The sequence below is a fragment of the Heteronotia binoei genome, chromosome 13, assembly GCF_032191835.1.
Source record: "Heteronotia binoei isolate CCM8104 ecotype False Entrance Well chromosome 13, APGP_CSIRO_Hbin_v1, whole genome shotgun sequence".
Lineage (NCBI taxonomy): Eukaryota > Metazoa > Chordata > Lepidosauria > Squamata > Gekkonidae > Heteronotia > Heteronotia binoei.
Window position 1 is genome coordinate 45422411 of NC_083235.1, and position 24538 is coordinate 45446948.

At 40.9% G+C, this 24538-nt stretch overlaps 1 protein-coding gene across 1 annotated transcript in view; it reads left to right on the forward strand.

Annotated features, from left to right (window-relative positions):
- The first annotated feature begins 8031 nt into the window (after positions 1-8031).
- ACVR1B (activin A receptor type 1B) overlaps positions 8032-24538 on the forward strand; it is a 37513-nt gene continuing 21006 nt past the window's right edge. Inside the window, exon 1 of the mRNA XM_060253528.1 lies at positions 8032-8268. Within this exon, the coding sequence (XP_060109511.1) occupies positions 8169-8268 (100 nt within the window). The 5' untranslated portion in view covers positions 8032-8168. The remainder of the gene's footprint in view (positions 8269-24538) is intronic.

The following is a 24538-nucleotide window of genomic DNA, read 5'->3' on the forward strand; positions in this document are numbered from 1 at the left end:
GTAGATGTTGGACTCAGCCGCAATGATAATAGCATCCTGAAAAGCCAATGGCAGTTGGATGGTATTCCAAGGTGCAAGAGCTCCTGCAGACTTTCATCCCACTCCATTTGCTACTGTAGCTGTGCTCTCAAAACATCTCCATCAGCACCAGAAGTTTGCTGCATTTTGTAAAATTTAATCGGCAGCTTGCAGATGTGCATCAACATCTTGCATGTCTAACAACTTGGTGTGTCCAAAATAAGCTGATAGTAAAGGTAAAACTGATAGGAAGAAAGTAAATATAGATTATTCCACATGGTGGAAAGGAACTGTTCTGGGCAGAATGTAAATACAGGGACAAGTTAATATGGAATGAATGGAAACCACAGCCACTGATACAATTACAAGCAGGAGTGTGTTAAAGAACTGGGAAGCAAAACATAGATAGCTCCCATTTAATGCAAGTCTATTCTTGTCACATCTGCCATATTAAAAATAGAGCAAAATGAACAATTTCCCTTAGAGCAGGGGTGTCAAACATATGGACGGGGAGATGAAACCAGCCCATTCAGGGCTTTTACCCAACCTGCGAGCAACTGGTGGGAGGCAGGGAAGGCAGAAGGCTGCTCAGAGGGGCAAGCAGATGCACACGGTGAGGTATGTGTTTGGCCAAAGCTATGAAGAAATAGAAAAGAAATTGCTATGGAGCAGGACTATGAGGCTGGGGTTAAATAGTCTAAGGGGAATGGCAGCGAAGGTGAAGAAAGGGATGAAGGGATGGAGCTGGCAGGGGAGAGAGGAGGAGGAGGGCCAGCATGTGAATTGGGAGGCAACTGGACTTCTTCTACATGCCGCTCTGAGAGGAAAGACATCCTGGCCACAGATGTGAGTGGAAGAGTGATGGGGGAAAGGAGTGCCACTGTTGAACAGCCATGGAACTGGGAGGCAGAGTGAGTGTTGGGGAGGGTGGGGGATGGCAACCAGTTCTCAGTCCATAAAGGAAAACAGGTCATGGGAGGACAAAAAGCACCACCTGGAGGTTTTGGAAATGGGCTCTCCATTAGGCCTTCCCCTCAGCCCCACTGCTTCTGTGAGAAATGCAGGAGGAGATCTGGGAGAGCCAGGACCCTGTTGTCTGAGTCACCTGGGACAAGTTGCTCTGCCTGGCCCACCTCACAGGGGTGGTGGTGGTGGGGTTGGGGCAGTGGACGGGGAAGTCCAGTGTGCCTCCTCAAGATTCTCAGTGGTAGGACAGGGGAAGAGAGGAAACAAAGAATAAGAGATGGATTGTAGCTATCCTCAGCTGCTGAGACTGGGCATATGGGGGTACTTGCAAGGATGACGACTCACTTCCCAAAAGTTCTATATATACAAAAAGTAGCTACCATAATTTGCATGGAAGTGTAAGATATCTCTCTCCCTTTTATGGTATCTCTAAGGAAAAAAACATATCTTGCATATGATTAAATACATTTATTGTGGCTTTTGTGGGTTCCCCAGTAAATCAATTGCTTTCACTCCTAGGAATCAATTGCTTTTGTTTGTATATTGAATAAAAATAATATTATTAATTGAGTTTGTCATTTATAAAGTTTATATTTCCGGTACTTGGCATTACATTTTATGGCTCACATGGTCCAGCCCAACAAAGTAACATTTATGTCAGATCCAGCCTTCATAACAAATGAGTTCAACACTTGCAGTATGACTTAGACAATGCGTGTGTTTTCCTCCACATGTGTTTATATTATATATAATATCTATACTATATTTGCATGTTGCCCTCAGTGTTTTAGGGACATGCAATGGACCCATTTAGAGGAACCTCAGTTGTTCACAGCTTTCCAGGACAGATCTACTGTGGCATGCTTGCAGAGCTAGAAGCAGTGTTTTAAAACAGCCACATATGCAGAGATGAACACAGAACCACCACCCTTGAGGAAAAGAGCAGCTTAATAGATAGGAGCATTTCTATCTGGGAAACAATGCAGGAAGGCAGGGCTAAACTTCTGCCCCAACTTTGATTCAATCATTCCCACCCCCAAACTGCATTCTTTTAAATAAAGTTGAGATGCTGAGAGATCCAGTTGTGGAGCTGTAGTATCTCATCTGCTTATATTGTGCTCATTGTCAGTGCTTTATGTGTACTCATGGGTATAGTGAGGGCTGCTTGTATTCTGCAAGTATGCAGTCATACTGCAAGTGATGCATTCGTTAGCTAATGAAGCATTCTCCATCGTGAGAATCACAGCTTTCATTTTGAAAAGCAGCAGCAAGTTTCTAGCCCTTATGACTATTCACATAAGGGCAAGAAACACATATATAGCACTTGCTGTACTCAGTGGGCAGAGCAGGACTTCCTGTAATTGAGGAATGATGGTGCTTCAGTATCTCCAGAATTTTTTTTATCCAGCTGGATATTAGGGGGAACGGGGAGGAGGAAATGTTATTTGAGGCCATGATCTTGGGAATGTTCATCTACTTCTATTGGGAGAGTCATCCAGTTGTAGAAAATGCTAGGGCAGCATCAGGCATCTTTAAATTGAGAGCTCAAAAAATGGTAAACTGTTTTTTTGTCATTTTGGTTGGTTTCAACAAAGGGTTTGTTTTTTGAAATTTGCTTTGGACCAACACAGTTACATGGAACTGTAGAAATACTGCTGTTTAAACTGTACATTATCCATCTGACAACTTTTGTAGGCCTTTATCAGTCAATCCATTCCATCTAGAATGTAAGAATTTCCTGTTAACAGACGCAGCTAAAAGCGGGGGGGGGGGGGGGTGTCACAGTGCAATCCTAAACAGAGCTACACCCTTCTGAATCCATTTAAGTCAATGAGCTTAGAAGAGTATAACTCTGCTTAGGATTGCACTGTACATGATTCAAGCGAAACTTAACGGAAATGACTCTTTCATTTCTACTCTCTGATAAAAGTTAGGATGGTGAAATATTTCCTGACATATGTGATTCCCCTCCCCTCATTCCAGTAATGTTGCAAAATGTTATAAACCATCCAGAAATTGATCAGCCTATTAGATAACCACCCACTATCTAAAATCCTGTGCCATGAACTAAGCAAACGATGCTGCATGCCATTTTTTTTTCCAGTTAGCAATTTCAAGGCCTTCCTTAACATGATAAAAATGTCAAGTATTTCACCTTTTGAACCAAATGGAAGTAACGCAATTGGCTGATTAGGGAGGGCATAAATTTTTAATTATACACACACACTTAAAGCAGTGATAGTTGTTTTGCTTATATGTTGAGCTTGAATTTCACATCTTGGGGATACAAATTGGGGATACATTAGATTGCCAAAAAACTGGAGAAATAGTAGAATACCTTACCAAAAATAATGTTATTCCAAGAAATAGATTATATCAAAAATGATGTATTTTTTAATTTCTCCTGTTCTTATTTTTGTTTGAAAGCCTTATAAGTAATCTGACATCAACGTAAATTATATTTATATATGTTAATGCTGAAGATTTGTCAGTTCTATTAATGCATAAGTTTATTGGTTTCATTTTATTATGAAAGATTTATGTATTGTAAAGTTGCATTAATAATAATAAAGTTGTTTAAAGGCAGAGGAAAAAAAGTTCTGCCCCTTGAATAGAGACTTAATGGATGTTATTTACCAGGGGATGTTCCATACCTCCAGACCATGAAAAGCTTTAGCTGCCCATTTCTACATATTAAGCCTCTGTTAAGGGGGCAAGATCTTTTTTCTCCAAGCCTGTTGGCCACCCTGACAATATATGGCAACTATAGTGTTCTCCATAAAGATACAGGAACTGTGTCTACAAAGAAGTAATGCAAGAAGGAAAAAAAGACCCTGCATCCAGAAGCAAAGATATTGAACTAAGCAATTTATCCAATGATGTCTTGTTTGTGTTTGAAATAGCTGAGGATGGCAGCCTCTTGTCAGAGACTTTCTTGTCTATAGACTACAGATGTGCACCTTTTTTTAAAAAAGTATTTTAAATGTATTTGTTTTCTTTGATTTGTATCTCATTTTCCCTGCAAAGTAGGCTCAGGATGACTTACAGGTCACGTAATATCATAAGAGCCCCGTGGCACAGAGTGTTAAAGTTGCAGTACTGCAGTCCTAAGCTCTGCTCACGACCTGAGTTTGATCCCCGGCAGAAGCTGGGTTTTCAGGTAGCCAGCTCGAGGTTGACTCAGCCTTCCATCCTTCCGAGGTCAGTAAAATGAGTACCCAGCTTGCTGGGGGGACTCAGCCTTCCATCCTTCTGAGGTCGGTAAAATAAGTACCCAGCTTGCTGGGGGGAAAGTGTAGATGACTGGGGAAGGCAATGGCAAACCACTCCATAAAAAAGTCTGCCATGAAAACGTTTTGAGAGCAACATCACCCCAGAGTCGGAAATGACTGGTGCTTGCATAGGGGACCTTTCCTTTCCAATATCATAAGAACAAAATATGAAGGTTTAAGATCTAGACATTTAAAATTCAATTCCATACTAAAACCAAAGTACGAGTTACCAGCAATAGTAATACAAATAAGAACAGCGTCGTGGGATGTTAAAGAGGATAAATTGGAGCGCTGTGGGATGTTAAGCTACTAGCTGAGTGGATGGCAGAGGAGACCAAAAGATGGAGATTTCGGCATCCACTGCCTTAACTAAAAGCCCAGTGGAACAGCTCCATTGTACATGCCCTGCAGAATTGCAATAGGTGGATCTGGATAGATGGATTTTTTTTTACCTGGAAATCAGAGAGCTAAAAAATACCAGTATTCCTAGTTATTTGGATTCCAAATACTGGTTTGGTATTCAGACCCAGGAGGGGTTTTTTTTGTTTTTTGGGGGGCGGGGTTAAGGTTTTCCAATATTATTCAGCTCTATCATTACTTATTATTGCCTATGGAGGGCTGAAGGGGCTGTTTTTTGAGCAAATGGCAGTCCTGCTGTTGGTGCCTGTCCAATAAATACATAAACACACACACCCAACAAGGTACCACAGCCATCCCCCATTTTTTTCCTACAGGGGAAAAATTCCATGTTTTCTCCAGAGCAAAGAATAGCCAAAGGCACAAGCAAGTAAAGCAACCACTGGACAAAACCTCTCAAAGTAGGCAAAACCAAAAAGCCCAAAGAACTAATGCAGAACAAAGGAATCCTGGTAGAAGCCCAGGACAATGTGACACACCTAACATAACAAATGTACATGGCATTGTCCCCTCCCAAACCCTGACCTCCTCAGGTTCCACCCTCAAATTCCCTAAATCAAACTGGGCAATCTGAATGCATGCTGCCAGACCAAACTCTTTTATTTCCCTTGGTCCAAGGCATGGGCTAGAATGCCTCCTGTCTCAAGCTCCTATACTCCTTGTTTTCTACATTGTATCAAGACTATCTTGTATTACTGACTATCTTGTATTACTTTTGCCACCTCACTGTTGCTATGGTTTGAATCTGGAATCTTCTACATGCAAAGCAAGTGCTCTACTACTGAGCTATCATCTTTCACCTGACAAACATTGCGTCCCAGACATGGGTGAACTTGTGGGTGATTTTGGAATTATGAAGACAAAAAGCAGGTACCACCACAAAATGGCTACCATGAGGGGCTGAAACTAATCACAATATATTGGGAGTTTTTGAGCCAAGCGTCCTCTTATGATGGAAGTATACATCTCTAAATGTTTGCTTCTTGTAGACATGAAGGCAATGCCTCCTAGGCATTGCCTTCTGTTTCATTGAGATGGAGAAAAGTCAGGAGTGGCTCTTTGCTTTAGAGAAGGAATATTCTGAAGAAAAAGGAAGTGAGCTGTAGGAAATACCTCAGCAGGCACCATGCTGGAGATCATTGCAATAGTTCATCTGATATTGCTGTCTTCCATCAGTCAGAAGCACCAGTCATTAACTGTTGCCTCCTCTGGGAAGTAGAATATGCTTATTTAGAAAAGCCCACTTGGCACTCTGTGAACCACTGATCCAACTACTTTGCGAAGCACTGATCTAACTGTCTCATCATTAATACTGTCCTCTACCATCCACTGATATGACAGTGTTATGGATATGGAAGAATATTTCTGTAACAAAAATGGAAGAGCCAAAATGCTAATGTATTTAGATGAAATAGCAAACATTTAGTCTTACATGAAATGAAATTACTCCTTTCATCTTGCTAAAGATCCTATTTCTCAACCACCCCTTATTTGCAGTCTTGGCACCTCTCTTGATTAAGATCCCTGCAGCTGGACATGCTCTCTGCCTTTAAGCTTTGGAGGCCTGGTGTAACTCTGCCCAAGTGCGTGCGCACATACAGACGAGAAATTCCACAAGTGAATCATGAGCTCAGTCTCCAGAAAGAATTTAGGATGGGGATTTTCTTTAAGTCTAGGAATGCAACTGCTCCAGCAGCACATATACTCCCCAAGGGACCAGTAGCACAATGCATGTGCACCATGGCTGAAAGAAGAAACGGAGCTCTGAACTTTGTTGCAACCAGCTGCATTTTAATTGGAATCCAACACCGTTCTGTGATGCATCTCTAGGGAGCCACTAGCATGGTCTGGAAAGGGCCCAAATAGGGGCCGTCAAACTCACTCTCCTCTGCTAATCCTGCATTTAGCAGGTTTGGTTTGAATGATGGAGGCTTAAAATAGCTCATCAGCCATAGAGGTATCCAGTGTCATTGTGTCTGCATTTCATATGCAGCCAGCAGCACATATAGCTGCTCCACCATAATAAAAATACTAAGTTTTGTGCTCTTTGTTGCTCCCTGAAATTTGAGCTTCTTTCTCACCATAGTATAGCTGTAACACTGTATTAACACTAATAGTAAACTGTGATTGGTAAAGTTAAGTTCCATTTAACAACAGCATAGAAACAGAAATCTTTATTTCACTTCCTCATCCCACAGACAACCACATAGCAAAAAGTTAGCCCCATCCAGTTGATAAAATTATATTTCATAATAAACATAATGAGAATTGCACACATGTTGCAATGGAAATGTAGCTTCTGGGGGGGAAAGGATTGGTTTAGGACTGGTCACATTACCTTGAAGATCCAATTGCTTTCCATGGATTCAGTTGCCAGTCAAAAATCCAATGTTTTGAAATGAAGCATTCATGTGCGCCTGTGAATCAGGACTGGTAGCTGAATATGTGAACTTTAATGAAAATCATTGTTTGACATTCCATGAAAATCATTGTTTGATGTCCATTCACACATGCAAATCATCACCTTATGTTGCAATCCTGAAGTGAAGAGGACTGCACATACACAGAAGTGACTGGGCTGGTCAGCCTTTATTTCTTTTATTTATTTATACCTTGCTTTTTTCCCCAACTGAAACCCAAAGCAGTAACATCATTCTCCCCTCCTCCATTTTATCCTCATAACAACCCTACAAGGTAGGATAGGTTGAGTTGTTATAACTTTTTTAAAGGAGAAAACTTGAGTGTGTATTAAAAAAAAAAAAACAACCCTGATTGTCAGCCTACATTGGCGCTTCAGTTCACTCCATGTACATTGGATTTATCTGATGCCTTGCCTGCAACTCACAAGGGGCAATGAATGCTTCAACGACCAGATTTTCTCCCCCTCCGTCTCCCATGCATGAAATACCTCCTCCGCTCAGACCCCATGGCTGTTTTACACATCAGCACGCTCACCATCTGGCACATACAGTGCGTAACAAAACATGAGTCCAGCGGCTCATTAAAAGCTAACAACATTTATTCGAGTTAGTTTTCATGAGTCAGAGTTCACTTCATCAGAAGGCACTGCACGCATCGCATCTTCTCTGCCCCTGCCCATACACTCCCTGCAAAAAAGCACACGCTGAACACTCGCCCTCCCGTCCCTACGCCACACCCATGCACAGCACGCAAAAGCGACAGTCGATAAGCAACACCGAGCGCGCCTTTGTGCCGCCGTGCACGCACCCGCCCCCCCTTTGTCTGGCGACACTGGTTAACTTGTCGGAGGACACCTTGCCGTGCCACTCCGCCCTCCCCTTTAAGATCCGGCGCCGCCTTCCCTTTAAGCCGGCTGGGCTGCAAAGAGTGTCGCTCTCTCGCGTTCCCCTTGTGTCTGTCTGATTGTCTCGCGCTGCTGCGGCGGCAGCCGTTGTTGCGGTCTCGGCCGAGCCCCGCGAGCGAGGGCGAAAACGAGGCTGTCGCTCCCGCAGCTCCTGTAGCCAGGCGGGCACCATGGCAGGGGGGTCGCCCGGCTCTGCTTCTCGGCCGTTCTCGCCGCTGCTCCGGCTGCTGGCCGTGGGGCTGGTGCTTGGGGGCCACCGGGGGGCCCAAGGTGAGTGGGGGCGCGGATTGGAGCAGAACCTTATCCAACATGGCGGCGGCTGCTTCAATTTGGGGAGGGGCCTGGGATATTGGGGCGATTTCTTTGAGGAAAATTCGGGAGCCCTTCCTTAAAGGGGGGCATTAAAGAAGGTGGCTGAGAAACTGGAGTCCCCCCACCCCTCAGCGAGCTTATGAGGGCTTGCATGTCCCCGGGCGCTTCCCTCAGTGGGGGTCCTGCTCTTGGGGAACTGAAGGAAGCCCCCCCCTTCAAGGCCCCCCCTCTATTCTTAGGAACGCCCCTCGGGCTGAGCGAGGGCTCCTTCTTGGGGAAGTGCGGGGGGAGTAGTGTTGGAGAAATCACGTTGGCACATACAAGGTTTGTGTGTGGATTGGTTGAGAGGTGCATGCAGGGAATGGGGAAGGTATGGCGGATGTGTGACTGGGGTGGAGAGCATAAGAGAATGCCTTGGACAAAGTACACGTTTTAAACAGATTGGGCTCTGTGGTGACAGGCATGGAGCAATAGGAACTGATTCGAGAAGGGTGGTAATGAAGGATTAGGAGACCGTGTCTCATATCTTTCTATGAAAGGAGAGGACGGATGCTCGTCTGTGGCGTGTTCTCTGTGATTTATTAGAAGGAGGGGGCACACTGTCTGTAGGGGCTGGCTGCTTGTAAGAATTACTGCAAATCAGAATTCGTTCTTAAATAATGATCAACAGAAGCCTGTTTTAATCAGTAACATCAGTTATGTCCATAAACGTGTAAAACATTTTAAAACACCATACTGGTGTTTTAACCTTTTTAACTGGCTGTAAGCCCAGAATGGAGTTTCTGTTCACCCCATGTAACCAGGCTTCTGGAACTGATATGATGCTTCATTTCACTGTAAAATTCTGTCAGGCCTGATGATACCAGATCCCTCTTGACATATCAACAAAGATGTAATCAAATAAGGAGCCAGTCAAAACTCAGTTTCTTATTTGCAGTGGGTTTTTTTTAAAGTGAGCCATTTGTGTTTAGAACAAACTGTACGTTAACAAAAGTTCAGGTGGGGCTAGCCATCCTATTACATGAGACAATCTTTTTTGGATTATAAAACAAGTACTGTGTGGTGAAACTCACACAAAGTTATTCAAGAATAATGTCTGGTCAGAACTTGACCATAAAAGGTCAGCCCCATTTTTACCACTTGGAATCGGGAATTGAATTCATCCCGTTTCATTTTTACCATATGGTAACTGATTGTCTGAATGGTTCACTTTATGCTCAGACCACCAGGCAGCCTGAGATGAATTAACACACTTCTTATTATGGATGTTCCTGGGTTAGTTGTGTGTGCGGCAAATTATTCATCTTATTACATAGCAAAAGTTAGCATAAATTTAACTCCAACTCTGCCAAAGAGACTGATCTGTTTAGGATTTTTATCATAAATAAGGCATCGGGAAATTGACTTTAGCCTTGAGGATGCAGAATTAGAAATGATGTTGTGGAGAAGAATTTGCTTATTGATTTTCACTGGATGAGTAGCGGCATAAGGGATGCGATGGAGTACTGGTGCTATAAAGGTAATATATAACAGCTTGCTGTAGGATTTGGCAGAGTTTGAAAGAAGACCTCACTGTTTTCCTGGATGATGATGATCAAGACTGTGTGCTTAATCTGTTGTAATATTTATGAATCACCTTGGTTTTTGAAAGCTGATTACCATTGGAAATAATACAGCTTTTCAGAGATTTTGTTATTGGGATATTTCATGTAAATACCTGCTTATTGTTCTAGTGTTTTAGTTTAAGAAGAAAATTAAAGTCAATCACTCTTGAAACTTTTTCCTTTATAAGAGCAACACATCACTGTCCTGTGTAGGTTAAATTAGCAGTTCTACAATGGTTTCGGTTACTAGGACTGTTGTACCTTAAATGAATCTTTCCGTCCAATCTCAAACACTTTGTCTGGAAGTAAATTCCAACAGTCTCTATCTATAGGACTTGCTTCCTAATTACTTCCTAAGGCTCTTGTTGTTAGATATATAAGATTGGGCTTCACATTAGGTAGCAAGAGTTCTAAATTCTGCGGAAATCAGGAGTTATGGTCATGTAAAAAGAGTGTATGCTTGAATGTGGAGGAGACTAACACAAGATTATGTAAGTAACACTAGGTTCTAGGGTGATGGTAGTCTCTTATGAGTGTGAGAAAAAACTGGGTTGATACAGTTTTTCAGAACCCTTCATTTCTTTTGTAGTGGGCAGCAAAGATGTCCATATCTGAAAGTCTGTTATCTAGTCTTTCTGATGAACACTAAAATAACCCTTTAAAGCAATTAGGTATTGCAGATTTGGGTAGTTAAATAAAGCATGCAACTATCAATTTTCCAGGGCAGTGGAGAAAAGTTGTGTTAGATATTTTAATGGACTTTTCCAGCTAATTAAATATGAAGCTTTATAGGAGTTAAGCAGTGGTGAACATGGAGCCCATCCAGGTCTGAACCTGTCCATCATTGTCATGCTTCTAACTGCTCTGGAAAGTTCATATGGTTTCCTTAATTTTTTTTTTTGGCTGTTCAGAAAATAAACAGGAACTGGGAAATTGACTGCCTTACTGTTTGATGTTTTGTCTCAGTAGACGGCCTCTGTTTCCAACAAATGCTGTGTGTATATTTTGACTAACAGTATTCCTTGGTAAGGTGTTAATGCGGCATGGAGAAACGTGCTAATGAAAAGTGTGGGTAGGTGAAAGCCTTTCAACAAGAGGAACAATAAATGGGAAGGACTATGTGACCATTTTATGGCCTGCTTCAGCAACCACAACATTCTGTTTCTGATAGTTTCTTATAACAAAGTTTTATTCAATCCAGATTAGCTCTGAATAGAACATAATTTATACTTAATGACTTTTCAAAGAAGGATATCACTTAAATGGGAATTGAATGCACTGTCCAAAAGTTTTTTGGAACTCCATTGTAAACATCTTGGCTAGATGGAGGAAATTCTTCCCCTCCCCTCCCAATTTTTAGCAATGGGGCTGAATGTCCAGTTGTAACAGCACTGGGGAAATTGCTCTTACAAAAGACTTCTAGTAAAACATCAATCCCAAGATAAGCACAAGCAGACAGAGTTCACAGGGTGTGAATGAGTGAGAAGATTTCCTCTTTTCATAAGTTCTTTGAGTTTGTTTTCTATGGTTTTGTGCTGTTTCTTTTCCAATAGAGTAAGCAATAGTAAGGCATGTTTCACTAATAGTAAGGCAGTGTTATGTAAGCCAAAGTAAGTAGAATTTTGGCAGCCTGGGCTGTGGCTACCTCCATACCTGTTTTCTAGAACTTAAAAGCAGTATTTTAATATATAGATTTATTCATTGGAATGTAAGCATCAATTTACTAATGATCTGATACTACCTAGCACAGTATAAGAGAAAGTATCTGTAGATTTGATATATTTCTCAAACTGAAGTTGACTTTTAAAGATACATATTTTTGGAGGGGAGGAGAGGGTATGTGTCATACATTGAATTAGTTCTGGTAAAATTACTGAAAATCAAAATGAGCTGAAAGAACTTAACCCTGGTTCCTAATCTACTATCCATTACAGTGCTAATCTCTCCACTGCATTGTTAGTACAATATTCTCACTATTTTATGTTTGCTACTTAGTTTAGGTATCATTGATGTACCCTTTGTTGTAACACTGATTACCAGAGGAAGTGTGGGCTGTATTTATATAGTGAATTTTTCATTAATGATTCCAATAACATTTTCATTTTGAAAAAAATTATTAAGCTGTTCCCAAAATAAAGTGCTAGGAGCCCAGGGTGCAGAGTGGTAAGTTGCAGTACTGCAGTCCAAGCTCTGCTCAGGACCTGAGTTCGATCCTGGCGGAAGCTGGGTTCAGATAGCCATCTCAAGATTGACTCAGCTTTCATCCTTCCAGGGTAAAATGAGTACCCAGTGTAGATGACTGGGGAAGGCAATGGCAAACCACCCTGTAAAAAGTCTGCCATGAAAATGTTGTGATGTGATGTCACCCCAGAGTCGGAAACGACTGGTGCTTGCACAGGGGACTTACCTTTACCTTGAAAATAAAGTGCTAACATTAAAAAATTGTGGCAACAATACCACTTGCACATAATAGAGTTAGGATCAAGTTATAAGAGGTTCTTTGTAAACCTGCCCCCCTCCATCTTTTAAAAAAATTAAACCAAAATCAGGGTGTTTTGTTTTTTTACCTGTTCTAGGACAATCAAGAACAGAGGAAGGGAGGATGGGGATTGAGTTGTTTAATTGTTTTTGCCAGCTAATTATCCTTTCAAAATAGCTTCTGCTGAAAAACTTTTCCCCGCCACCACTAGGGTTCTGCCTCTTTAATTTCAAATTGCAGTATCTAGTAGCTGTGTTTTCATCAGCTGTGTTGTTAGACCCTGAGATATTTTGAGAAAGATGGCTTTTATTCCAACATTGTGATAAAGAAATAACAACTTTTATGTGCATGCAGTTAGGGAAAAAATATTCTGATAATAGGAAGTGAATAAAAAGGCTTGGGAATTGGAATGTGATGATGGTACTTAACATATAAGAAAAGGACATAGTCTTTGCACATACAGAATGATTTCTGCTCACAGACTGGGACTTTACTCATCTTCCCCTTCCTGCTGCAACACAACCCCCTCTTCCCAGTTCTGTCCCTGTGGGTCCCCAACAAGCCATCCATGGAATAAATCTTGCAAGAATTCAAGAGACTCAGTAGGCCATGAATGGCTTGCTATGTTTGATTTGACAGTCAAAATACTTGGTCAAATGTCTGGCAGGACATTACTGAAATACTACTAAAATAACTGTAGTATATCTAAAACTACAGATTTCATTTGCAAAGAATTACAGAATTAGTATGAGACTAGTTAAAATATAAATTATAATGAAATACTATATAACAAATATGCCAATGGAGCTGCTTTCAGATATGGCTGGTAGGAAAGAAATTGTACAGCAGGTTTTGGTTTGTTCTTCATTGCACATTGGCTTCTGCAGTTCCACAGGGCCTTTTGGAAGTAAGAGGAAGGCTGAGAGAATGAAGGTTCTATGGAGAAGGTTGCAGAGCAAAGGATACCTGCTCTTAGAAGCAATGTGTATTTCTGTGTATACCTAGACTCCTGCAGGACTTAAGGCAAGGAGCCCTTCTTTTTCAGATGGCATCAAGATTTAGCAGTCTGGCACAAAGAAATGAATAGCTGATTCTTGGCTTTGTAATCAATTGATTGTCATAGCATCTTAATCAGATATGGATATGGTCTGAAAATAATCAAGCATTTCGCTTACTGTAGACTCCCACAGATCCTGTTATAAAGTCATACTGTAAGAAAATCAGTGTGAATCCAACTAAAATGGTTTTAAATGAAGTTATATTGTAGTTGTCAGAGACTTGTTGGTCGGCCACTGTGATAAAATGTTGGAAAAAGGAAAAGCTCTCCAATTCTGAAAAAAGGCTACCATATTTGATAGCTACAGCTTGCTCCCATGGTGAATTTTCCAAACCCGAAAATATCCGTTGAATTTAGTAGTGAAGCATTTTAAATAGTGGATGGAAGTTTCTTACTTTATCAGGCAGTTTCAGTATTTAATAAGGAAATTTCCCCCAAAACAGAAAGTGTACATCATTAACTTTGTGCTTTCTTAGTTGTACAGGTGTTGTTTCAGTGAGAATTAATATATAGTCATAATTTACAGCCCAAGTTGCCCAGTATTAGTATTTGAATTCCAGTTTAAATGGCTTCTTGAAGGCTCCAATTACCTTAATTTGTTCTGTAAACTAAAGTTGTTCATAGTTCAAGATTTGATATAAGCAATTATTATTTTTCCCTTTACTGTACTAATACAACTGTATCTTCCTGCCAGTTCACTTCTAGCAGTCCTTCTAAGATCAGGAAGGAAGCTTCCGTCCAGATTTAGAGACAAGTAAAGCCCTTACAGCAGCCCTAACAGACCAGCCTCACCTGATCTTGTCAGAGCGTGGAAGCTAACCAGGGTTGACCTCAGTTAGAATGGGAAACCACCAAGGAAGACCAGAGTTGCTTTGCAGAAGAAGGCAATGGCAAACCATTGTTCTTCATTTCTTGCCTTGAAAACCCCTATAAGGTGGAACTTCATGCGGGTTGCCCTGAGTTGGTTATGACTTGATGGCACACTTTACCTTACCTTGCCACATACTCGTTGACACCAATCTGTAGTCCATCAGTGCCATTAAGAGATGTGTTTGCAAAAGAGGCTTTTAAAAAGCAACTTCTGTAAACATAAGAAGACTCCTGATGTATCAGACCAGTGATCCACTTGGTCTGGCATTCTGCTCCCTTCAGTAGGGATGTGCAAAGGTGGGGGGGGGGAGATATTTTTCAGATTCAGGATTTTTGGACCCTTAAAAATTCAATATTGCCTTGAAAACCCAAATTCCAGTATCAGTATTGTATAATCAGAATTTGGGTAAAATTCAGGAATCCCTATTTTTGGTGCTCCATTATACCTTATGGGGCAAATCTAGGGTATATTCAGTGGGGCTGAAGTTGCGGTAGAGGCACCAAATTTGCTGTGTCAGTGCTGGAGCCTCTTCCCAAAACAAGGCAGTAGAAGCCCAGTAGAACACTCAAAAGTTTGTTAGCCCACCTGAACCAAGGCCAGCTCAATATATACAGAAGCCCAGTAATGTTGAGCTGCCATTTGCCACAGTGGCTCTGGGTTTGCTACTGGGCACTGGGTTCTGCTACTGGTCAGCCTCTCCTGCACTGATTCTGCTGTCCTGCAAGCTCCAGTGCCAGTGTGCTTTGCTTGGATTGTGATTTCTATGTGCCTTGCTTGGATTGTGATTCTGTGCTTGATGTCAGTCCTCTTGAGCTGGCATTTGCCACAATGCCACAGGATGCTGCTGCTGGGCACTAGTAGGTTGGTACTGGGTTCTGCTGCTGGGCAGCCACTACTGTACTGTTTCTGCTGTCCTGCAACCCTGCTCCCCCTTGCTTGGATTCTGTGTTTGACGTTAGTCTTGTTGAGCTGGCCTGGCATTTGCCACAATGGCTCTGACTTCTGCTGCTGGTGTGTAGTAAGTTGGCACTAGGTTCTGCTGCTGGGCACTAGTATATTGTACTGGTTCTGGGCATCAGTACATTAGAAACAATGGAGGATGGGTGCACTCTCTTTGGGTCCCCATAAAATTGCCCCCCTGGTCCAATCTTTTGAAACTTGGTGGTTCTTTTGGGAAGAGACTCCTGCAGCTACACTGCAAATTTGGTGCCTCTACCTCAAACTCCATCCCTTTCCCCTCAACCCACTGAATATACCCTAGGAGATTTGCCATTGATAATAATGGCCCATATGGTATAACGGAGGGAAAAAAATGGGATTCCTGAATTAATTTGGGATTCTCTTATCACTAAACTGAATTAGATCAGAGAATCTGCTTCATCTTAACTAATGCCTGAATCATGCTGAAAAGGCATGGTTTGGGTATTAATTCAGCTCAGAAATGCCAAATGTACATCCCTAGTGGCCAGTCAGATTCCACCAGAAGACCTACAAGCAGGGCACAGAGGCTGAAACCCCCTTATTATGTTTACCCATGGCTGATAGCCATTGATAGATCTGTCCACAATAAATTTGTCTAATCTCCTTTCAAAAGCCATATTAGCTGAAGGCCATCACTGTGTCCTGTGGAAATGAATTCAATAAGCTACTTATGCAGCATCCATCCTGAATCTCTGTTCCATTGGGTTTCAAATTCTGGTATTAAGGGGGGAGAGGAAAGCTTCTTTCTTTGGATTTGGAGATGTCCTAAATCCTATTTATAGCATTACTAAAATGTAGAATTCAGAAGGACATAAACGAGAGAAGTTGAGGTGAGCCTTGTCTCCCCACCCAGCCTTGTGTCATGACAAGTCTTGTGTTCTATCTGTGACACTAAAGCACAAATGCATACCTGATAGATCTCTTGAGCAAGATCAAAGCTTGCATTCTGCGGCTCTGAAGCTTACTGTTAGGCTTGTTTAAACAACTTCTTTTGGGGTTGGGTCTGTCTCAGTACAGAATGTCAGACACAGGCATGCCAAACAGAAATAAATCCAGAAGAAACTTGCATTGCTCCTTTCTTTCAGTGCATACACATTTTTTTGGAGCTGTGTTGGTAAAGATCTCTGTTGAATTAATTTTCCTGCTTGTAGCTAACTTAGAAACTTCCTTTTATGTAAGTGGATTATATTTTTTACACATAAGGGGTGTCTCCTCCTCCCGTTTAACTGCTGGAAAGTTGGATCTGAATTTTGTTTCTATGTTTCTTTTATTGGACTTGTCCAAACATTCCCAGTTGCACGTTATTTATTTATTGTTATTTTATTTTTTGTGAAAGGAATGTGCACTGGCTTCTTAAATACCTACCAGTTGGTTTCTGAAACTTCTGCAAGGTCAAATAATTAGCAATATTACAAGTTTGCTTGGGGTTTTATTGATGGGGGATTCATTTTCCTTGTCACTTCACAGAACTTTAAAATGCTAGATTTGCATAGGTTGTCTTCTAATCTGTTTATTGTAGGCTATCCCTAGTTCCTTTCTCCCAGAAGGGCTTGAAAGAGAAATACCTATTTCAGGTAAAAGCACTGTCATCTAAGTCTTTAGCAAAGAGTGAACATTCAGCTCCATCAAATAACATGTACAGTATGTGCAGACAAATGCAGATCTCTTAGTTTCACACTGGCCATTTGAAATAGCATCATAATATATAATGTTTGCTTGGTTTACTCATAGTCTAGAGTAGGGGTGTTGAACTCATTACAAGGGCCGGATCTGACATAAATGGGACTTTGTGAGGCCAGGCCATGTGTATCATAAAATGTAATGCCAGGTAGTGGAGATATAAACTTTATAAAGAATACAGAGAAACATAATTAAAGATATTATTTTTTACTTAAAATACAAACATGCTTAAGACTCTTGCGATTTTTTTTTAAAATGGAAAGATGGAGGAATAGTGGGATTTGGCAATGCAATTTAAAAAATAAAACATCAAGAAAAAGCACAAGGATCACAGCAGAAACTAAAAATGTAAACCAAATATATATATAATGTTCTGGGCTTAGGAAAACATGAAATGGCTGAACATTGCAAGCTTCTCCCCCTGCTTCCAGGCCTACTCAGATTGGTGATGGCTCTTCAGTGTAATATCCCCCTTTGGCTGTGGGTTCCCAGGTTAGAGTACTCACTACGTACTAGTTCTCAAGTCTTTTCAGCAGAGACATGCTGGCTCAAAGCACCTTTATTTGCAAGGTCACACACAGCTCCAGCAAGGAAGAGCTTCTAACTGGCCATATAAATGCTGAAAAGTGAAACTGAGCTCCACGCCATTAAAATACATTGCAGACAGAGAAAGCTGCAAAGAAAACATGGAATGGACTTTCCATTAAGGTCTCTGTGCCCAGATAGACTACTCCCAGGGTAGTCTACCTGGGCACAGAGACCTTAACGGAAAGTCCATTCCACATTTTCTTTGCAGCTCATAGTTGCTTTCTGCTTCAGCCTGCAAAGACAAGGAAGAAGGAGTTGGGAACTTTGGCAGCCTCCGAGCTTCAAAGGATTAGGTCAGGAGTGGGTGGGGGGGAGAGCCCTGTGGACCTGATTAATGCCCTGGGCGGGCTGGTTCTGGCCTGAGGGCTGGACCCCTGGTCTAGAAGCACTCTGGTAGAGAACACCAGATAATTGTTATCTATCAGCTGCAGATGTTTCTAAAATATATTTCAATTCTATTCAAAAACCTTTAATGGCTTCGAAAAATGGAATAAAATATGTTTTATATGAAGCTGCCTTCTACTGAATCAGATCCTTGGTCCATCAAAGTCAGTATTGTGTTCTCAGACTGGCAGTGGCTCTCCAGGGTCTCAAGCTGAGGTTTTTCACACTTCTTTGCCTGGACCCTTTTTTGGAGATGCCAGGGATTGAACCTGGGACCTTCTGCTTACCTTCTGCTTTTCTTTTCAGAGTCTAGAGTATTAAAGGAAAAAAATTACAACCTTTAAAAAATCCCACACAAAAGTATTAATGAGAATGCTTAGAAACCAGAGTAGCATACTAGTGAGGGTCTAAATCTAAGAGATCAAATCCTTGCTTACCATGAAACTCAGTGGTGTCTAACAAAAGTAGTGTAGGAAACAAATTCCAAAACAGCAACTGTAATGAAAAGGCTTGTGCTGTTTAGTACATATTCCTTGAGGTACATTTCCCCACTTCCTGCACACACCTAAGATTTAATTCTGCAATGTTCAGTCAGTCAAGGGTAAGCTGCAGTCAACAAATTGCTTTACTGAGGGAGAGGGAGCATGGGACCATTTTTGAACTTCTTCAACAAAAGCTCGTAGAAAATTCACCTGATCCACTGTGGCAAATATGAACCAGGCAGCCTATCTTGTTTTCTGTAGGCCTCCGATTACTTTCCAATGGTATGCATAGGTTAGTGATTTAGAGTAAATTTTAATAGACTAGAGGTTTAAAACTCTTGGGATTCCTTACCTACAAATGCAGTGAATTGTAGTGAATGATTTTGGCTGAGCAGTAAGTTCTGGAGAGAAAGTCTTGACGTAATTTTTGCTACAAAGTAACTTGGTTATACTTTGCTGATCGATTTCCATGCTTTCTACTTCAATCAGTATTTGCTATTAAGCTATGTGAAATAGTTGCAGCAGATGAGGGGCACCAGTTTCTTGCCTCCATCTTTTGTGTGGTAGTCAAATAAGTGCCAGTTAAACACAGAGTCACAGTAGAAGGGGATTTTAGAGCTTTTGCCTTGGGGCACAGAATATAGCAGGTCAGTACTGGCTTACAGTGTATTAACATTTTTTTACAAATCTGCTGCTGTTTCTAGTTTGTACTCTTGCCCATGCATGGTATTCTTTGAGCTTTGATTGGAGAAATAGGCATGTATGAGTGGGGCTTTTGCATTTAACTCTTCAAGATTGTTTGTTCTAAAACTTGTCACAACAGTAGAGTGATAACTCAGTTGTGCATGCAGAAGAATAGGTAAAACAATTGGGTAACATGGAGCAAGGACATTTTTCAAAGGTAAATGTTGCAGTATCTAAATGCCAGTTCAGTATCTGTTTGTATGTTTATGTAGTACAGTAATTTGGATAATCAAAATTTGATTTGCTTCTTCAAACTGAAAAAAAAAAGTCTAGTGGGACACCATACCTACACAGTTGCTGATAAAGACAATGTGAATAAGGGAGCACATTTAGAAGGCTTCAAATTGGAACTGATTCACAGTATGCCATAGCTGATGACTTGCTAACAAGGCACAAAAGCCCAAAATGCTACAAACTGCTTATCCAACATGGACTATTTTTCCATACATTCATACATAAAACATGAGTAGATTTACAGTAAATCATGGGGGGTTTTCCAGCAACTCTGTGCTCCCGCCAGCTGTACATGCTTAGCCTGGTTGGTTTAAAGTTCTGTTGGAGAATATTTGTGTATCACATATTTAACAATATGAGGATAATAAGGTATTTGAAAGGGATTAATCCAGTGAGCAGAGATTGTTCTAAACCTGCTATTTTATAAACTACACAGGAGAAATGATAATTTGAACTTTATTTCTTAGGGTTTGTTAGAGAGCTGCATCTTCTGTTATTGATGTATGGTGTTACAGGGCTGTTCCATCCATTTTTTAAAATGACCTGAATACTTTGGTGGGCAGATGACATACCCAGTAGCTTTAACTAACGTACTGGATGGGCTGTTGTGAGAGGTTGTTGTTTCTCCCCCCCCCCCCCAGCAGTGAAAGGATCTTCATTTAAACGCTAGTGTTGTCATTTTGGAGTATTTCTGGTAGAAGGATTATTGTACATAAAGGAGTGAGGCAGTCATGGCATTTTTGGAGCAGGAATGAAGTTCCGACTGGTTTGGTGTCAGGGTGTGTGACCTAATATGCAAATGAGTTCCTGCTGAGCTTTTTCTATTAAAAAAAAAGCCCTGGTGATAGTGTACTGGATAGGGCTTTAACTTTGGAAGCTGGGTTGGAATCCTGACTCAACAGTGTTCAGCAAGTTGCTGTGTCTCAGTCTACTTTATAAATATTAAGTTTCCAGAAAATTTGCCATGGGGAAAAATTCATTTTTCCAGACTTTGAAAAAATGGAAATGATGGAAAGAAATGAAACAAAATGTGTCATTTGTAGCTTAGCTACTGTATAAAATTGTGTAACATCAAATTTATTAAATTTAAAAGCATAAATGCCTTTGTTTTTTACAAACAAAATTGCAAACATACCCAGTACCAGAGACAGTTGCAAATTGCTGTACCACATGCTACCTAAGCACTTATACCTTAGTTTTAAAAGTCAGTAAAGGACAGGAAGCAGCAATTCACAAACAAAGAGGGCCTTTTATGCTCCTCTCATGATGATCAGATAGAATACCACTGAAAAACAATGTATACTTAAATTCTTATGTTTGATTTTTGCATATATACAATTTTAAACCAGTGTATACAAAAACATCAGTTTATAATTTCTGCCCTCCAGAAAAATTACAAATCATTACAAACAACAGTTGGTTTCAAAATTTCCAGTAGAGGGATTAATAGTCTTCAGAAATCCTTCTTCCAATAAACAAAGTTCATAATGTTGTCCAAAACATGTTGTGAAATTCTTTCCAGTGGAGGGACCGGAAATCCTTACAGCCTTCATAAGACGTCCCCTCTAGATTTCAAGATATTTCAGTTATCTTCAGTTATCAGGCTGTTCTTGAACGTATTGATTCTGCTGTAAGCCGTGAACCTTGGGTCTGTGTAAGAAGTTCTGCTGTAAACTGTGAACCTTGGGTCTGTGTAAGAAGTTATTGAAATCAGGCTAGATGGCAGGCAGCTTGAGAAAAGGCTTCTTGGTCATGGCACCAAAACCGTGGAGTTCCTCCCTCAGGAGATTGTCTGTGTCTCATTAATTACTACTAGCAGGTAAATACCTTTTTTATTTACTTGACATTCCCTTATAGACCTTCCTTCCAGTTCATTTGTAATTGTTTTACAACAATGTTTTGTTTTTAAAGTTGCTTTAGATTTATTTTTAATTGTTTACCACCTTGTGGGCCCAAATTGGGTTGTAATAAAAATATGTTAAATAAAATCTTGTTTTCAGGAGCATTTCACTCCAAAAGAGAAAATATTTCAAAAAAATTGCAATTTTCCATCGGAATAATTTTAAAGGGCCTAAGAAAAAAACAAAAGCTCTCCCCCCTGGCCTTCACATCTATGATTCCTGTCACATCAATTTAATAATCTCCAAACTGAATTAACATGTGGATTATGTCAGAGAAAATATTTTCATTGCGTTTGCCATGGTTGTTTTAACACAAAATCAAAACAATGCTTATGGTTGTTAAGGAAGCTCAGTAAAGCTTCTGGTTTAAACAGTATCTAGAGCAGAGGTCCCCAACCTCCAGTCCATGGACCGGTACCAGTCCATGGCCTATTAGCAACCGGGCCGTGAGTTGTATAATTATTTCATTATATATTACAATGTAATAAGAAGAAGACATTTGATTTATGTCCTGTCCTCCACCCCGAATCTCAGAGTGGCTCACAAACGCCTTTATCTTCCTGCCCCACAGCAGACACCCTGTGAGGTAGATGGGGCTGAAAAAGCTCTGACAGAAGAGCTGCTCTTTCAAGGACAGTTCTACAAGAGCTATGGCTGACCCAAGGCCATTCCAGCAGCTGCGAGTGGGGAATCAAACCCAGTTATCTCAGATAAGAGTCTGCACGCTTAACCACCACACCAAAATAAAGTGCACAATTGTATCATCCTAAAACCACCACCACCACCACCCCGGCTGCCGGTCCATGGAAAAATTGTCTTCCACAAAACCGGTAAAACTAATTAACCTAATAACTGTTTCAATCCAAACTCTAGGTAGGTCTATTTTCATAACAAAATGACCAATATAGATCCACAGTATGACCAATATAGATCAAGTGCATAGTAATCTCTCCCTTCTCTTGTGCTTTTTATCTTTTCCCCAATTCTGAAATAGAAAAGAGATCTGCTTCTGCTGGCTATCATGGCTGAAACACTGATCTGTATTTATTCCAAATTTCTTTTGAAAAAGAAATTGTAACTACTTTTTAAAGTTTATAACAGGTTTTTAAGTAGCTTACTTTTTGTATAACTCTTAGCCCTAGAAAATCAACATTCAGTTAGATGTTTGCTAGTACGCATCTATTATCTTGTATCTTATTAGGGCAGCTCAAACAAGAAATTAGGAAGCGATGTGCAGTTGGAATTTCAAGGTTTGTACGTAATTACTCAATTAGTATTGAACCAGTTGCCCTCTTAAGAGTCATTCAGTGATGTATCCAGTGTTATAGTACAGCTTTTGGTACCCTGCTATCAAGGATGCAAGGGTCCTTACAAATAACTACTTCTGCAGCATCTTGCATTTTTCCTGGGAACTTTTAATTTGAGGTCTTAATCCAGACCTCACCCTGCTAAGTTTCTTAAATTTATACCTTACCTGAGAGGGTGTGAGGCAAATTGGTTTCTTTCATTCATTCACCCAAGAATAATGGGCAGGGCAAGCATCACAATTGTAGCATTGCTTCATGTTTTGTGTTCAGTTGTGTTTGCTAGAGCTGTGTTCTATATTTTGCAAGAAGTAGAAATTGCAAAAGACAGGCACACACCCCTGATAGATAGATGAGCATATGCAGTTGTCAGGACTCTGTAATGTATGGCCACTGTGTCTTTAGGGATAGATATTTACCATTCACAAAGTAATTTAAAAATCATTCCTCGTATTTCTTTTATAAAATTCACAAAGGAGCTTTCATTTATATGCAGGGAGACAAATACTGCTTGACAGACCTGATTGCACATAAAAAGGTTCAGAAACATCACTTCTTTTCAGAGTACAGCCCCTTGAACTGTTAAGCGGTAGAGAGAGGAAGGAGCACATTTTGCTGATGCTCAAAACTTTGTTAGCTGCTGTTTGTTCCCAGATATAATTCAAAAGGATTCCCTGCTCCTATAGGAATCTGTTGCCTGTTAACTTTGTAGAGGACCAGACTCTGGCTGCCCCCATATTGATTAATTGATTGTGATTTTTACCCTTCCTCTCTCACAAGCGGGCTCAGAGCAGAGGTACAACATAGCAATAAAACATACAAGGATTAATACAGTTAAAATAATCCTAAACCCCAATTTAAAGTACAAGATGGTAACAAATAGGCCATAGAAATATAACTGTGTGGTACCAGGAGGAGGGTCGTTGAGCTAATAATAGGGCCTAGCCCCATCTAACAATATAAGTTGATATACTAGTTCACATAGCTAGATGAGGGGAGCTGGTAGGGGAGGGGAGCCAGATATGGTGAGGTACTCACCACCTCAACCAAAGGCCTGGTGAAACAATGTCATTTTGCAGGCCCTGCAGAACTGTAATAAGTCCTGCGGGGCCCTGATCTCAACTGGGAGCATGTTCCACCAGGCTGGAGCCAGAGCCAAGAATGCTCTAGCCCTGGTCGAGGCTAGGTGTACGTCTCTCTGGCCAGGGATCACCAGTAAATGTTGTTAAGCCAAGCATAAATCTCTGGGGAATATATCAGGAGAGGCAGTCCCACAGCTATACTGGTCCCAGACCACACAAGGCCTTAAAAACTGAAATAAGATTGGTAAGTACTTAAACATAAGAGAAGCCATGTTGGATCAGGCCAATGGCCCATCTAGTCCAACACTCTGTGTCACACAGTGGCCAATATTTGTGTGTGTGTATATATATACATCCACACACACACACGTATATATACATACTGTGGCTAATCTGCTGATGGACCTCTACTCCATATTTTTATCCAATCCCCTCTTAAAGCTGGCTATGCTTGTAGCCGCCACCACCTCCTGTGGCAGTGAATTCACATGTTAATCACCCTTTGGGTGAAGAAGTACTTCCTTTTATCCATTTTAACCTGACTGCTCAGCAATTTCATTGAATGCCCACGAGTTCTTGTATTGTGAGAAAGGGAGAAAAGTACTTCTTTCTCTATTTTCTCCATCCCATGCATAATCTTGTAAACCTCTATCATGTCACCCCGCAGTCGACGTTTCTCCAAGCTAAAGAGCCCCAAGCTTTTTAACCTTTCTTCATAGGGAAAGTGTTCCAGACCTTTAATCATTCTAGTTGCCCTTTTCTGGACTTTTTCCAATGCTATAATATCCTTTTTGAGGTGTGGTGACCAGAATTGTACACAGTATTCCAAATGAGACT